General features: G+C 41.9%; 1 protein-coding gene across 1 annotated transcript in view; it reads left to right on the top strand.

Annotated features, from left to right (window-relative positions):
* LOC119942767 (transformation/transcription domain associated protein) overlaps positions 1-17,369 on the top strand; it is a 160,482-nt gene that overhangs the window by 132,632 nt on the left and 10,481 nt on the right. Inside the window, exons 64-68 of the mRNA XM_038763700.1 lie at positions 94-293; positions 941-1,202; positions 9,001-9,226; positions 11,693-11,910; positions 15,611-15,795. Of these exons, the coding sequence (XP_038619628.1) occupies positions 94-293; positions 941-1,202; positions 9,001-9,226; positions 11,693-11,910; positions 15,611-15,795 (1,091 nt within the window). The remainder of the gene's footprint in view (positions 1-93; positions 294-940; positions 1,203-9,000; positions 9,227-11,692; positions 11,911-15,610; positions 15,796-17,369) is intronic.

The following is a 17,369-nucleotide window of genomic DNA, read 5'->3' as shown; positions in this document are numbered from 1 at the left end:
TAAAACTGAAATTCTAGTTCAGCATTCACATGGCTCCAGTGGCACCTCTACAGGTTCTGTGGCTAACCCTCCACTCGTGTGTTTTCCTTGCAGATTCCGGACAGCAGCAGCCGAGTTCAGTGGGTAATCAGTCCCATTCCGCGTCAGATCCGGGGCCGATAAGGGCCACGGCACCAATGTGGCGCTGCAGCAGAATTATGCACATGCAGCGGGAGCTGCATCCAACTCTGCTGTCCTCTTTGGAAGGCATTGTTGATCAGATGGTCTGGTTCAGAGAAAACTGGCACGAAGAGGTATAGGGCCTGAACTAAGAAATTGTATCCATTTATTCAGGGCTCAACCAAATACACTTTCTGCTTATTTACCCCTTGATGGGGACTGACAACTGCCTCCTCTTTAGCCTGGGTGGGATTTTCTAAACAGCAGCAGGAGGCAATCAGGGAGTGACCAGAAGACTTCAGGCAGGCTAGAGAAGCCAGACAGAGAGCAGGCCACCATGTGGTGATTTCATTTAAATGGTAAAATATTTCGGTTTTCTTGAGCCCTTCGTGTGTACATTAATGAGTGTGGGTCACATGTTATTTGTACATAGTCCAAAGTACAGAGTTGGTTACATAACATTCTGTGGTTTTATGTATTTAATAAATATAGGCTCTGGCAGATAACATAGGTGGCTATTTCTATAAACAGCAGGTATCATGTGAATAATTTATTATTGTAAATAGAAGATGAAAGGGAAGGCACAAGACCTGAATTCTCTGAATTGGAGAGAGTAAAGTCACCTTTTCTTGAGAGTGATGTGGGGTAAATTGCCTCTTATTAGGTGCCTTATTTAAGGAATCAAATTTTGCCCACTCTGAACGTAGAAAATATCAAGTGCATATTCTCCAATGTCAAGGGAATCCATTTTAATGCAGATATGATTTTTTTTTCCAATTAGGTTCTCAGACAGCTACAACAAGGCCTTGCAAAATGCTATTCAGTTGCTTTTGAGAAAAGCGGAGCCGTTTCCGATGCCAAAATTACCCCCCACACCCTAAATTTTGTCAAGAAATTGGTCAGCACCTTTGGTGTGGGCTTGGAGAATGTCTCGAACGTCTCCACCATGTTTTCCAGTGCAGCTTCAGAGTCCTTGGCTAGAAGAGCTCAAGCAACAGCTCAAGATCCTGTCTTTCAGAAACTGAAAGGGCAGTTCACGACAGGTAAGCTCTTTTTTTGGTTGGGGGAAGGGGGTGGGTGTTTGCATGTAGAAAAAATTTGGACCAGAAACAAAATGAAGAAATGGCAAATTACCAAACAAATCTCCAGTAATTTTCAGTGCATTAGCATTTCTAGAAACCCAAATCTCAGTCATGAAAAAATCCTGGGCGGGGTGGAGCATCTTATTCTGCTCCAGATAGAGCCTTCTTGACCAGAAAGGATATCAGGGATCCACTCTTATCCACTCTTAGCTGGGTTGCAGCTCATCAGTGGGTTCCCTCGCTTTCTCCATGTTCCACCTTTCATACGCCGGGGCCTGGCATCACTTGGGCTCATCAGCTGTACAAGACTCTGTGGCCTTTCTCTCCCCTGGAAACGAGTGAGAAGCTAGGCATGAGATTCAACGGACACTGTGCTTAGTGTATGGAATTTCCTCATTGAATTAATTATGCAGAAAATGAAATCAAAATTTTGATTGTAGTAGAATCCAAACATGCACGAGCAGATTTTGGAAGTTAATTTCCTTTTGTAGCAAGAAATGTATTAGCATTTTGTTGTAACTGCATTTCTAGGCTACATTTTAGCATATACTATCACTTTTTAAATGATTTAAATAAGCACTTTTTTATGGCCCTCATTTCCTATTTTTAATAGATGCTTTTTTGTCTAAAGAGCTCATGCTTAACCACTTTCTCTCCAATCTGAAAGAAGTAGAAGTTTGAAATTTAGGCTACCTGGGTGAGTTAGGACTATAAAAGTTCTAGGGCCTTGCCTACTGTTTCTAAACTCACACCCCTGTACCTCCTTTCCTCAGAGCTGCCCCTCTGAAAGTACTTTCATAAGTATATTGAAATCTGGTTTGGGTTTTTTTTTTGCTTTTAAGTGCCTCAAGATTTTGTATTATTAAATTCTAATGAATCTTTTAATCACTATTCACTGTAAATAATGAAAGTTTTGGAGTGAAAATGAATGTGTAGTGGTTGATCAAAGCATGCTAGTACTTTTGCTGTTAGAGGTTTACTGTAGATTAAGTTTTTTGAAAGTTGAGGTCTAATCCAGGTTGGCTGTAAGGGAGGATAATTTACTTGATTTTAATGTAGGTTTCAGGTTTAAAGCTTGTCTGTAACTTTGCAATCAGCCATGTTTATTGAGCACTCACTGTGTGAAGAGCATTGTATTCATCATGGGACAGTACAATTAACAGGGTTGGTAGACATTCCCTGCTCACAACAAGCTTACAGTTTAGAGAGGAAGACAGACATTAATATAAATAAGTAAATTATGGATATGTACATAAGTGCTGTGGGCCTGAGGGAGGGATAAATAAAGGATGCAAATCCAAGTGCAAGGGTGATGCAGAAGGGGAGGGAGAAGAGAAAATGAGAACTTAGTTAGGGAAGACCTCCATTAAGGAAATGTGCCTTCAGTAAGGCTTCTTTCCTCACTCCCTACCGTAATCTCCCTCCTCCCCTCCACCCCAGAAGAAAAAAATGAAATTAGAATTTCTGGAGGAAGTGTGTATCAAATAATAGATCATGAAAGTAATAGTTGGGAACCACTCTTGTGAAATCATCCAAGCTCTTTCGCAAGAGCCCTTTTATAAGTTCTGATTATCAACATTTTTCCATTCAATATCCAGAAATGGTTTTCATTTAGATATTTTTTTATTTTAAACGAGGTACTTTGAAAGTCAGAAGACAGTTTTCATCTTCCACTCAATGCATCATAAAAATATCCACTTAAATATGGAAGCTGCTGTGGAAGCAGCGTGGCTCAGTGGAAAGAGCAAGGGCTTTGGAGTCAAGGAGCTTACAGTCTGGAGGGTGAGGCAGACATAAATATACTGTGGATATGCACATAATTGCTGTGGGACTCAGCATAGGGCAAATATCAAGTGCTTAAAGGGTACAGATCTTAGTATTGTAAGGGTGCAGATCTAAGAAAAGGACCTGTGAAATGCCTCCCTGTAGGCCTGTAATCACACACTGTAGAAAGTATTAGACACTAGCAACAAGGACTTGACAGCAAAGACCTCCATAGAGATTTTCATCTCCACTCTCCACTCCCCCCCCCACCCCCCATCAACTCTTAAGGTACAGGTCATTTGTATGTTCAACCTTTCTGCATCTACAAATCTCATTTGGTGTACAAGGGGTGGAGGAAAGAATGAAAAGTATAATAGAATATGTTCAGGACTATAATCGCTTTTAGGTCTCAGACTGTATCAGCTTTCTGATTCACATTTGTAAAAGGTATCCAGTTCCACAAACCAAGTCTACTTACCCATTGTCAACTAGGGAGGTTCTTCACTCCTAAGGGGGAAGTCATTTAGCTACCATGTCCCATTCCTGCAAATGAATAATTGGATATGGGTTTTCACAGATTGAATTACAGAAATATAGGTCAGCTATTGAGAAGGGGATTATGGCTAAGGGCCTCCATTGAGGAGGATGAGGCAGGTGGGGCCACCTGCTTCTTAGAGTGACTTCACAGGGAAATTCATTCATTCATTCAATCAATCGTATTTATTGAGTGCTTACTGTGTGCAGAGCACTGTACTAAGCGCCTGGGAAGTACAAGTTGGTAACATATAAAGATGGTCCCTACCTAACAGCGGGCTCAGAGTCTAAAAGGGGGAGACAGACAACAAAACAAAACATATTAACAAAATAAATAGAATAAATATGTACAAGTAAAATAGAGTAATAAATACATACAAACATATATACATTAATACAGGTGCTGTGGGGAGGGGAAGGAGGTAAGGCGAGGGGGATGGAGAGGGGGAGGAGGGGGAGAGGAAGGAGGGGGCTCAGTCTGGGAAGGCCTCCTGGAGGAGGTTAGCTCTCAGTAGGGCTTTGAAGGAAGGAAGAGAGCTAGCTTGGCAGATGGGCAGAGGGAGGGCATTCCAGGCCCGGGGGATGATGTGGGCTGGGGGTCAACAGTGGGACAGGAGAGAACGAGGCACGGTGAGATTAGCGGCAGAGGAGCAGAGGGTGCAGGCTGGGCTGTAAAAGGAGAGAAGGGAGGTGAGGTAGGAGGGGCCGAGGTGATGGACAGCCTTGAAGCCGAGGGTGAGGAGTTTTTGCCTGATGCGTAGGTTGATTGGTAGCCACTGGAGATTTTTGAGGAGGGGAGAAATATGCCCAGAGCGTATCTGCACAAAGACGATCTGGGCAGTGGCGTGAAGTATGGATTGAAGTGGGGAGAGACAGGAGGATGGGAGATCGGAGAGGAGGCTGATGCAGTAATCCAGTTGGGATAGGATGAGAGATTGAACGAGCAGGGTAGCGGTTTGGATGGAGAGGAAAGGGCGGATCTTGGTGATGTTGCAGAGGTGAGACCGGCAGGTTTTGGTGACGGTTTGGATGTGAGGGGTGAACGAGAGAGCGGAGTCGAGGATGACACCAAAGTTGCGGGCTTGTGAGATGGGAAGGATGGTAGTGCCATCAACAGTGATGGGAAAGTCAGGGATAGGGCAGAGTTTGGGAGGGAAGATAAGGTCTTGGACATCCAGATGGAGATGTCCTGAAGGCAGGAAGAGATAAGAGCCTGGAGGGAGGGAGAGAGAGCAGGGGCAGAGATGTAGATTTGGGTGTCACACCGGCTGACTCTCGGAGAGTGAGCTGTCTGGACAAGCATCTGGAGATTTAGAAGCACTTGTTATGGAACAACAGTGCTGTTGAATTTCTCTCGGTCTTGACTAGGTCCAGCAGGCAAAATTAATTGTTCGTCATGGTCATTTAAGCTATCGAAAAATTAACCTCTGAATTTTTTAGGGGGAAAGGGATACATTGGTTGCAGAAGTTTCAACATCACAAATATTGTTCAGTACCTACATAAATATAACTGGGAGGTAGGTCTTGAACAATACAGGTAAAATAGGTTCAGTTTCCCTCTAGGATCTTGTTCAGACTTGAAGAGCACTTGCACATACATATTAAGTACATTTGGTCAAACAAATACTTGTTTAAAAATATAGCTATTTGCTATTTGTGTAAACTAAGTAAAGTAGTACATTGTGTGTAGGTGCATTTAGCAGTTTGGGAATTGGAGAGATGTTAAGGTGAGTTGCAAAGACAGGATATTATGGGTGGAGAAATTGTATTAAAATAACATTTTCTTCGCAAGTTATGTGTTCAAGTTTTTAATAGCATACCGAAGTGCTTTTTTATAATAGCATATTTAAACGTTATACAATTTCCATGAATTTTTCCCCATTTTAGAAGTATATTTTGAAGGGAATAATCTTTGTCACGTTATATAACCTGAGTTGCAGGAAATTTGAATTTCTATCTTCAGTGGTATACTGTAACTAAATTATTGATTTACATTTTCATTGGAAGCTGTATGGTGATGTATTTTCTACTCATATCTTGTGAGAAATCCGGAAATAGTTTCCTCAGTTCCAAAATAAACTTTAAATTTCGTTTTTAAAAGCAGATTTTAAGATGCAGTGTGCAGAAACTGTCACTTGAGAATCAAGCTTTCTAACCTATAAACCATCTTCAGTTTTCCCAATAATGAGTGTTTTCTCTATACAGTTTACATAGTACAGTGGTTAAGAATTAGGGAACTGTATTCTGAGTATGCATGTCTAGCTGGATAGAATATGATGCGGAGTTAGAAGAAGCAGCTGTGCACTTGCATGTGATTTTGGCCGAGGTGCATATGCTAGACTCACTCAAATTTATTGAGCATTTACTGCGTGCGGAACACTGAACTAAGAGCTTAGGAGAGTACAGTATAACAGAGTTGGTAGACTTGTTACCTGCACACAAGGAGCTTACACTCTAGAGGGGTTTAATGTACTTGGGGTTTTCCTAAAAATGGGGTTCATCAAGAATGTGTTAGTGTGCATTGAATTTTTTCCTAATTGATCAATCAGTGCTGTTTATTGAGCACTTACCATATGCAGAGGACTCTACTAAGCACATGGGAAAGTACAAGCAGTGTGGCTCAGTGGAAAGAGCCTGGGCTTTGGAGTCAGAGGTCATGGGTTCAAATCCTGGCTCCGCCAACTGCCAACTGTCAGATATGTGACTTTGAGCAAGTCACTTCGCTTCTCTGGGCCTCAGTTCCCTCATCTGTAAAATGGGGATTAAAACTGTGAGCCCCCCATGGGACAACCTGATCACCTTGTAACCTCCCCAGCGCTTAGAACAGTGCTTTGCACATAGTAAGTGCCTAACAAATACCGTTATTATTATTATTATTATTATTAGTAGTAGTAGTAGTAGTAGTAGTAGTAGTACAGCATAACAGAGGTGGTAGCTGGAGTAATACCTTTATTTTTAAATCCCAAATTAGAATTACCTTCCTTAGAGTGTCTGAATGCTTCCCCTACTCCACTCTGTAATATGGGTCTTACTCTCAATTTTTACCTGTCTCTGCACTTCATTTCACCTTCTTCTTTATATTTAGTAGTTAACCTTGCCATCTCTACCCTTTTTCCAAGCTGATTGTTTTGTGAGTTTAGCAAAATACTTACCCAACCAGATGTATTTTCTCCCCCAAATTTCTGAAAAGAATGCTGTCCTTTGTGTTGAGAGATTGTGCTGCTGATGAAGTCAATCCTGATAAACTCTATAAACGGTAGAGATTAACTTTTTGAGCTGCGCTCCGTGAAAATATGTTTACTTGATGTCATACACAAACTCTTGTTGCCTTATTGAAGTCTGAAGAGAATATCTACTGGTATGAGCTGTATTCAGCTTAATTTATGGTTTTGCAGTATTAAGATGAGTGCCCAAGGTATCATTGAAAGGGGAGAGCCTAACAGTAAGTTTAAAAGAGTTTATAGATTCCACCTGGGTTTTGCCAACATGGCAGGCGTTAGTGGTAAGGATGTTGGAAAGAATTGTTATTAGTTTCATGGCTGATTAATGGATCAGTCAGTGATAGTGAGAACTTACCATGTACACAGCTCTTTACTAAGCACTTGGGAGAGTACAGTACAACAGAGTTGGCAAACATGTTCCCAGCCCAACATGAGTTGACAGTTCTAGTTGGGGAGACAGGCATTATTGTAAAATAAATATTTTACAGTATATAAAGGTAAGTGCTGTGGGGTGGAGGATAGGGCAAGATGCAAATGCTCAAAGATCATAGGTCCAAGTGCCAGGCACACCAACTACATCACAAAGATTCCTTAATGTGGAGTTAGTTAGGAATGCATTTCTCTCCCCCTGGAATCCCCTTTTTATAGGAGGCTTGAGTTCACATTGGTTTGGTTGAACATTTGGTTGAACATATGCATGAAGAAGTTTTTGTCAAATGGAATCAGGGGTGTTGTCTGCAGGGAAGGCAGATAGTTCAAACCCTGAGCTTCTTCAGTGTTTGTGCAGCCCCAGTATTGGAAGCAGGAATGGGCTATATTTAGCAGTCCCCTCCACACGGGACTGTGATTAGAGTTCCTTTGAATACAGATTGAATCCAGTCTGATTAGAGATGGCCCCTGATCAGATGGAGAATTAAATGGAGACTTGTCAGCACCCTTCTCCAGCACTTCGCATTAATTGGTTTTGTGATGCTTGGCATGTTCTGGAGATTGGTAATCGGCTAGGTTGAAATTTTAGTATTAGTTTGATTGCTGACCATTTGTTAGAGAATCTCTTGAGCCGCCCCAAAACAGCAGCATGGTGTAAGTGTTGGTGCTAAGGGTGGAAAAGTCTATCATTTAGGAAATACAATGGCTTTAAGATTCTTGAGGCTCCCTCGAGAGTGGGTACTCAGTCCTCCCTACTCTCCCTCCTGCAGTGTTCATCAGTCTCTTACACATGAGACATGATCGTGACCATTAGGCAAACCTGCAAAGCTCAACCCTGCCTAACATTAGGTTGACATTTCGTGTTCAGGTTGCTTCTTGCAAATTTGGCTCTGAAACCAAAAGAAAAAAAAAGAACAAACACATTTCCAGGGCAGTCTTAGGCATAATAAAAGGTAAATCACAATATCCTGGGGATTTTATGCCACAAGCAGCATGGCATAGTGGTTAGAACAGTGCTTTGCACATAGTAAGCACTTAATAAATGCTATTATTAGTATTATTAGAGCACGGTCCTGGGAGTCAGAAGGTCATGGATTCTAATTCTGGCCCTGTCATTTGTCTGCGTGTGACCTTGGGCAAGTTGGAAAGGTGTCCAACCCAATTTGCTCCTTTCCATCCCACCACTTAGTACAGTGCATAGAACAGAGTAAGCTCTTAACAAAAAGCGTTATTATTATTATTATTATTTTAGCCTTGGATTTTGTCATGCTGACTCCAGCTGTACAATATTCTTGCCCCTCTGTAGTGTAGTTTTTTATGTTTGGAGCACTACACTGCAAGAAAACTGTGAAGTGGATTTGACCACATTTTGAAAGGCGAGTACATTTGGGTACAAGGAATTCTGAGAGGCAGATGTGCTTGTGATAAACTAAACTGTATGTTTACAGAGCTTTTCCCCAAGCAGTCCCAAGGTGTTGAACTTTCCCTCTAAAGTATAGGAGAATGGAACTTGGAGAAATAAATATTCTGGTCATATAATTTCCTGTGTTGTTGCCTTTTCTCTGCAACAGTACTATCCTTATGTTTTCATGGGTATTGTTTGTACTAGTGATGTGTTTAACCAACTTACAGTTCTTCTGACTCTTAATATTTACTTTTTATCATCTGTTTTCTCCCTCCAAACTGCCAAGAATATGCCTATTACCCTAGTAGGTGCCTGCAGGATGCTTATGTCTTACTAGTTGGAAGCAGTAGTTTTGTTCAATCCTAGACATTTTAAAATAAGTACTTGCATCTTGTTTGTTTTCAAGACTTTGACTTCAGTGTTCCTGGCTCCATGAAACTTCATAATCTTATTTCTAAACTGAAGAAATGGATCAAAATCCTGGAGGCAAAAACAAAACAGCTTCCAAAGTTCTTCCTCATAGAAGAGAAGTGCCGCTTCCTAAGTAATTTCTCAGCGCAGACAGCAGAAGTGGAAATTCCTGGAGAGTTCCTTATGCCAAAGCCAACACATTACTATATCAAGATTGCCAGGTAAACTCAGAACCAGCAGAGAGGACCTATAACTTCTGTTAACATAACAGAAATAAAGTAGTGCCTTAGTTAGGGACGTTAGGTTTTTATAGTGTTGATCCCAGTTTTCTAATTTTATTTTCAACTTGTAGCTGTATTTTGTTTTTAAATAACATGAAAAAATACCCTAATGTTGCTGTTTAGACTTGTTTCCTGTTCTAGCTAAAGGATTTGATTTGAGTGATGGGTAAAATGTCCTGGGTATTGTTTTTTGTTTACTTTCAAATGAACCTTTTTTAAATGAGTGTGGAGCTTGCTGAAGGATAAATATTTTGTTAGCCTCAGTATCCTTTGCAGACTGCATTTCTGACTGAATATCTGTATTTGTCAGGAACAGATGCAACATTTTTGTGGGTAGTAGCTCATTTTGAATGTTCTATATGAAGAACAAGGCTCTGGGGTTTTTAATGTTGAAATCTGGAACAAAAAATGTAGTCTTATTTGCTCTCCATCCTTCCTAAAATTCAGGGTTTTCCTCTAAATCCTATCTCTCCATGCCCCATCCCTGACATCCCTCCCTTTCCCGGTGGAGTTGATGGACTTGCTTTTGTCTCTCCTAAGCAGAGGAGAAGGCCACAGTATGGGGTCAGGGAATGCAGGGCAGAGTCCTTGACCAAACCTTAATGCCATGTTGCAAAAACAGACCAAAACCCCTCTAACTGGGCCCATAACTGCCTTAAGGACATTCAGGAAGAGGCCAAGCTTTCAGCTGCGTGACCTAGTGGATAGACCATGAACCTGGGAGTCATATGGCCCAGGGTTGTAATCACGGCTCCTCCATTTGTCTGCTCTGTGACCTTGGGCATGACACCTAGCTTCTGTATGTCTCAGTCACCTCATCTGTAAAATGGGGATTAAGATTGTGAGCCCCATGTGGAACAGGGACTGGGTCCAACCCGATTTGCAAATGTCTACCCCAGCGCTAAGTACATAGTAAGTACGTAACAAATACCACAATTGTTATTATTATTATCATTTTTATTATTATTATTATTATCTGATTGGGGAGGATAAAAAGAAAAAAGTAAAAAGCCAAATAGATCTCCTGCACCTCCTGACATTTTCAATTCTCAACATTTGTCATTTAAAGGAAAGAAGAATGTGAAATAAATGTCAGCTCCTAGATGTTGTCTCCTAGGGGACCCTACCCTCCAGCATGCAACTCCAACACTAGTTGCAAGCAGGTTAGGGGTCCTTCTGTTGTGACACATCAATCATTCAATGACTGGTATTTATTGAGCACTTACTGTGCGCAGAACACTGTGGTAAGCACTTGGGAAAGTAAAATGTAGTGGAATTAGTAGACACCATTTCTGCCCACAAGGAGCTCACAGCCTTCAGGGGGAAATGAACTGTTAAATTACAGGTAAGGGAAATATTGGAGGATAAGGCTATATACATTAGCGCATTTGGACTGAGGTGAGTATCAAAGTGCGTAAGGGGTGAGTATCAGAGTGCTTAAGGAGTACTCAGCCAAGTGCTTACTCAACACAGAGGGGACCTTGGAAAGGGGAAATGAGGGCTTAGTCATGGAAGGCCTCTTTCGGAGGGTTTTTGAAGATGTTTCTGTCATCTCAGCCTCCCAGTTGCCAAGCCCTGCTCTGCTTAGGAGCCTTGGAGTTTTACTGGAGCAGATACTGGTTAGTTTTTCACATGATGAAATGAAAGAGCAGATGTGCCTCTCCACTCCAGAGCGGTTTCCGGATGTATAGAAGGGGTTCTCTGAGCTTTTTCCAGAATGTTAGGTTGGGGACACCTCATTAATCTGGATTTTTTTAGGCATTGAAATAAGTTATCCTTACATCTGTCTCTTGTGTAAAATTTGCTTTCATAAATAGCTATCCACTAAAATACAAACTCCATGAGGGCAGGGATCATGTGGCCTAGTAGATAGAGCTCAGGCCTGGGAGTAAGAAGGACCTGGGTTCTAGTCCCGGCTCGGCCACTTCTGTTCTGTGTGACCTTCAGAATGTCACTTCACTTCTCTGTTCCTCAGTACCTCATCTATAAAATGGGGATTAAAACTGTGAGCTCCATGTGGGTCATGGAGTGTGCCCAAGCTGATTACTTTGTACCTACCCCAGTGCTTAGAGTAGTGCCTGACATAAAGTAAGTGCTTAACAAATACCATTTAAAAAAAAGGAAAACTTTATTGTATTCTCCTAAATGCTTAATACAGTATTCTGTGCCCAGTAAATGCTCAGTAATTACCATTGATTGACTGTTAGGGGCATCACTTGTCATTCCCCAACTCCCCTCATCCCTTCTTAGATCACCTGCCCCTCATAGTACCTATTTTGAATTGCCCCCTGTGGGAGAGGGCCAGATTTTTCTACACATAATTCATATCTTTAAATTTTTATTTTCCTCTCAAATAGGATTCGGATTTCAGAGAGAGCTCAAATGTTTTACCTTTTTCTCTTACAGATTCATGCCCAGGGTAGAGATAGTACAGAAGCACAATACCGCAGCCAGAAGACTGTATATCCGAGGTCATAATGGGAAGATTTACCCGTATCTAGTGATGAATGACGCTTGCTTGACAGAGTCTCGCAGAGAAGAACGGGTTTTACAGCTGCTTCGTCTTCTGAATCCCTGTTTGGAAAAGAGAAAAGAAACCACAAAGAGGCACTTATTTTTCACAGGTATCTGGTTGTATGTGTTTAAACAGTTCTCTCTATCGGAGAGGAATGGCCAAAGCAGTTTGAGAGGGACCTCTTGGTTATGTTTGTTTCATGCGACCAAAGTGTGACCTGCTTTTTAGGCATTTGACCTCTTTGACCCTAAGATTAAATCTGTGACTTGTTGATGATTAGGCAAGCATTTAGATGTCTTTGATTATGTATTACATGCTGCTGTTCTGCATTTGCACTTATCTAGTGTTTACACTATATATTACACTGAGAAGCAGCATGGCCTATCAGATAGAGAATGGGCATGGGAGTCAGAAAGACCTGAGTGGTGATGGTGGTTGTTATTATTATCATCATTATTATTATTATCTGATGTAATATTATGTGAATCTTTTTCCTGTACTATCAACTCCATTCCTCCCTGGACTGAGAGTGCCAGTTTTCATCATGTTAAAAAAATATGATTTTCAATGCTTAAGAATATTGGGTAATGAACACTTGGCCCTGGAGTAGATGCAATTAAGCCAGGTCCATACAAAATGGCATTATAATGGTTATTTAATAATAATAATGGCATTTGTTAAGTGCTTACTATGTGTGAAGTACTGTTCCAAATGCTGCGGGGGGTTACAAGGTGATCAGGTTGTCCCATGTGGGCCTCACAGCCTTAATCCCCATTTTACAGATGATTTTACAGTTGAGGTCACTGAGCCACAGGGAAGTTAAGTGACTTGCCCAAAGTCACACAGCTGACAAGTGGCGAATCTGGGATTAGAACCCATGAGCTCTGGCTCCCAAGCCCGTGTTCTTTCCACTGAGCCACGCTGCTTCTCTGAGTTTGTGTTATTTGACTATGTATGAGAGAGGCACTGGTGGCCATTCAATTAACTGCAAACACAACTTTTTTAAGGGCAAAATCAATCAAGCTGTAGGAGTACTGACTTTGTTATTCCTGAAGAGTAAACTCACAAGCTGAAGTTGCAGTTTGCGCCCATCCCTTAGCATGTCTGAATGCTTCCCCTACTCCACATTGGGGGAAATGGAGAGGTCAGGACCTGAGAAATTGAAGACATCAGGGAAGGGGAGTGAAAGAGATAGCCGCAGGGAGGAGAGAGTCTAGTCAAGGAAGGACCCAGGAATTGCTAGGGAAATGAGTACTGCCATGGAGAGACACAGATAGGAACAGGGTCAGGGGAAAGCACAAGGACCCAGGAGTGCAGGCAGGGCCTTTCGGGCAGTTCAGTTATAAAATTCATCGTGACCGCACTCTCATCTTGGACCTGTGAATCCCATATCAGCTACCGATTAATTGAGAAATTGGACCCTAATGACCCGACCTGCAAACAAAATCCCCTCTAGTAAGAAATAAAATGGGACCAAAAGAAGGTCCTTAAACAGAAAGAGAGATCCACTTCTTAACCTAGCAACGCTCTTGATCTCAAAGGCAAACAAAGCAAGTGTTTAAGTGCTTTTAAAAAATATAAACAGAGTAGTTGCCAAATTTGTATTAATACAAATGTCTAAATAACCTTTTGTTAATCTCCTCCTTCACCCTCCACCTCAGAGAAACATGGTCTCCTAGCACAAAATTAAAGGTCCCAAGGTTACCTCAGAATGGTTCTTGTAAGGAGTTTTATTTTTAATAGAACAGCATTTTCTAGTAGGAATGAAACCAGGTTAATAGAAGCACCTGACACAATATGTTAATTGGTGTGTTTTAACTGACACCTAACTAAATTTGCTGCCTTAGTTCATTAGGAAACCAAAGCATCTGTATTGACAACATTGCATACCAAATTGAAATCCAAGTAATTAAAATGGCTAAAGTACCAATTCCTGAAAAATGGACTTAATAATAGGAACTGACCCTTAACTATAATATCACTGGATGCTGCTGCTGAAACCACATAATTTAGTATTAAACCACATCTGCAGATCTCATTTAATGTTACTGTCTAGGTGAAAATCTCTCAACTCCCTTCCCTGTTGTTTTATTTATTGATGTTCCCCAAAGCCCACACATTCAGTTCCTCTCCCCTGTAGTTAAATGATGGCAACAGAGAAGAATTTAACTAATTAAGAATGTTTCTGCACGCAGTGTAGGTTATAGAACTCCACAGCATATTGTTTAGGAAAATTGTGTATGGGAGTTGGGTTGGAAAATTTATTTTTGGAGCCTTTTTTTTCTTTTGAAATAACAACCCACTCTTTGGACTCCTCCCCCTCTGGTCAAAGCTTCCTTTTGCTGGAAAAAATAATCCTTTAACCTCCTCCCTCATCCTCCCACTTCTCTCTCCAGCTGTTGGCCCATCTCCCTTTTGTATCTCAACTCTGAAAATGGGTGGTATCCTCCTTCTGCCTCCACTCTGCCTTCCAGATTCTTGTTCATGTGGATTTCGCCCTTGTGACTCTCTTTTGAGACCACTCCCAGAAATCTCTCCCTTAAGCTGCTGAAATTGCTGGTCATCCTCCCTGCGGTTCATACTGTCGAAACCAAAACCATTCCCTTTCCACATTCAGAGACCTCTCTAAAAGTCATTCTCTCCGGTATTCCCTGCCTAGCCCCTCATTTAGAGGTCATGCCATTCCCTCAGTTGCCTGAGCAGTTTAAACCCCTTTAGAGTGTATTCTCATTGTGGTCAGGGAATGTATCTGCTTCCTATTATACTCTCCCAGTTCTGCCAGTTTGTTTTCACTCCCTGCTTTGCCTAAAGTGGTACCACAGAATTCGGGAAAATTCTTCTGACAACGTAAACCTGGCTGGGTGCAGGGTGACATGATGTCGGAAGAAACGTGTGTACATGTATGTGGCAGTGGACCCAGTGAATAAGACAGCTTGTGCTGTCCTTAATGCCAGGTTCTATAAGAATACAGATGCTACATTAAGAGAAAAACTATATACTTGCCTTTCTCTTGTGTACTTTCATTTTTGTCATCTGAACAAGTGCCTTTTTTCTTCTCCCTATTGTGTATCTGACAATTTTAATGATAATAATAATTGTGGTATTTAAGTGTTTACTGTGCCAAGCTCTGTACTAAGAGCTAAAGTAGATACAAAATAATCAGGTCCCACATGGAGCTCAGAAGTCGGAAGAGAGAAGACAGGTATTGAATTGCCCTTTTGCAGATGAGGGAACTTAGGCACAGAGAAATGAAGTGACTTGCCCAAGGTTACGCAGCAATTAAGTGGTGGAGCTGGGGTTAGAACCCAGGACCACTGACTCCCAAGCCTGTATTCTTTCCACTAGGCCATGCTGTTACTCCAATTTTGTCCATTTTTCTCCCTCAGTAGAATAAAAATTCACCATCACTGACATTCATTATTTCTTTTTGCATTGTTCTGCAGGACCAAGTACAAGTACAGTGGGCTGCACACAGACACACAACACATGCTATTGATGATTACGTGTCTGTAATTTATTTATATTAATGTCTGTCTCCCCATTTAGACTGTAAGCTCAATGTGGACAGGGAATGTGTCTTTCCTATTATACTCTCCCAAGCACTTAGTACATACAGTGCTTTGCACACAGTAAACGCTCAATAAATACAGTTGAATGAATGATGAAACACCGAGTATAGGACTGCGCTCCCAGTGTTTTAGGAGGAACGTTTTGCAAGTTGTTAAAGTTCCCTTTCTGGATTTTAATATGGCTTTAACCTGTTGTTGGTTTTTTCCTCTTCCCTCTTTCCTTTCCACAATTATTTCCAGTTCCCCGTGTGGTGGCGGTCTCTCCGCAGATGCGTCTTGTTGAAGACAATCCCTCTTCTCTTTCCCTGGTGGAAATATACAAGCAACGCTGTGCCAAAAAAGGCATTGAACATGACAACCCCATTTCTCGTTATTATGACCGACTGGCCACAGTGCAAGCACGAGGGACACAAGCCAGCCATCAGGTAGTCAATTTGTGATTAATAATATTCCCGTTCACTTTGGAGGGTTTGATGAACCTCTTCATCACTTTGCTACCTCATATTTTTCACCCTGGTTGCATGTTTCCTCATCTTTCCTCTATAAAGCTATAGTTTTGAAACCACCTGAAACCAATAGAGCATTTCTTGAGGAGATGTCTTGAGTTTGCGGTGGGTTTATTAGAAGACCCTAACTTTCCTAAGATTATGGAGGATTCAGCAGGAATCCGGCAAGTTTAAGGAAACTTTGAACCTCAGAGAGCATTGAATGTGTGTCTGCTTATTGGAGCAACAGATGGCAAATATACATGTGCCTGTGGCTGGCCTGTATTTTCGAAGGTGACACTATTCAGAGTGAGCCCATCTCTGGCCATCTAGATCTCCTTGAAGCTGTTACTTGAGGAGTATGCTGTCTTCCCTGACTGCTGCCTTGCTTGGCTGGCCTGTCCACTGCACTGGTCACCCAACAGCGTGAAGCAGCGTGGCTCAGTGGAAAGAGCACGGGCTTGGGAGTCAGAGGTCATGAGTTCAAATCCCAGCTCTGCCAATTGTCAGCTGTGTGACTTTGGGCAAGTCTCTTAACTTCTCTGGGCCTCAGTTACCTCATCTGTAAAATGGGGATTAAGACTATGAGCCCCCCTTGGGACAACCTGATCGCCTTGTAACCTCCCCAGCGCTTAGAACAGTGCTTTGCACATAGTAAGTGCTTAATAAATGCCATCATCATCATCATCACCCAACAGTTCTGCCAAGTCTCAATGTTTGAAACTAGGCTTCATCTTGGATTTAAGTGATTTTTCACTTAACCCCTCAGCTTGCATGAGCTTCCTTTCAATTCACTTGTAGCAGCCACTAGTATCCTGTTCTTATTCATTCTTTTGACCCACCACGTATTTGTGGAACCAAAGGTTCTTGGTGACTTTCTTTAGGCCAGCCAGATTTTCTTAACAGTTGCCAAATTGCTGCTCTGTTGATGATAACAAATGCCTTTCAGGATTAGGGAGCACAGTGTAGAAGTCCGGGGGTTTTCACTTTTCCTGTACACCCAGGTCTCCTGTAAGCGAAGAGTTGTCAAATATTGAAAGGCTTTGGGGAGGAGGTGCAAATTGAGAGGAAAAGCACTGGTAGAATTTAGGTTTTAGCTGAAAAGGCAGGTTCTGAAACAATGACAGTGTATAGTTTTACTCTTTGGCTTCCCTGGCATATACTTACCAGGCTTTTACCCCAGTACTCCCTGCACTTATTTTAACGGAAAGTTGAGGTTGCTGGAAGCATCAGAAAGGGAGTATGGGCACATAGTTCGGGGAAGCAGATGCTGAAAGAACACAAAACCCTCAACACCCGGCCCTCATACTCCCCACCCAAAATAAGGTCTCTTCACTGCTGATCCCAGTATGCATCACCCACAAACTCTGACCCAACCCTACACAGGGCTTCATACCCTACTCAGATAGACACTTCCTTTCACAGACCCCATAAGGCCTCGCTGAATCAATCTCCCCTCTCTCTCTCTCTCTCTCTCTCTCTCTCTCTCTCTCTCTCTCTCTCTCTCTCTCTCT

This window comes from Tachyglossus aculeatus, chromosome 21 (assembly GCF_015852505.1).
Source record: "Tachyglossus aculeatus isolate mTacAcu1 chromosome 21, mTacAcu1.pri, whole genome shotgun sequence".
In the NCBI taxonomy this organism is placed as follows: domain Eukaryota; kingdom Metazoa; phylum Chordata; class Mammalia; order Monotremata; family Tachyglossidae; genus Tachyglossus; species Tachyglossus aculeatus.
This window is presented reverse-complemented; position numbering and strand designations above follow the sequence as displayed.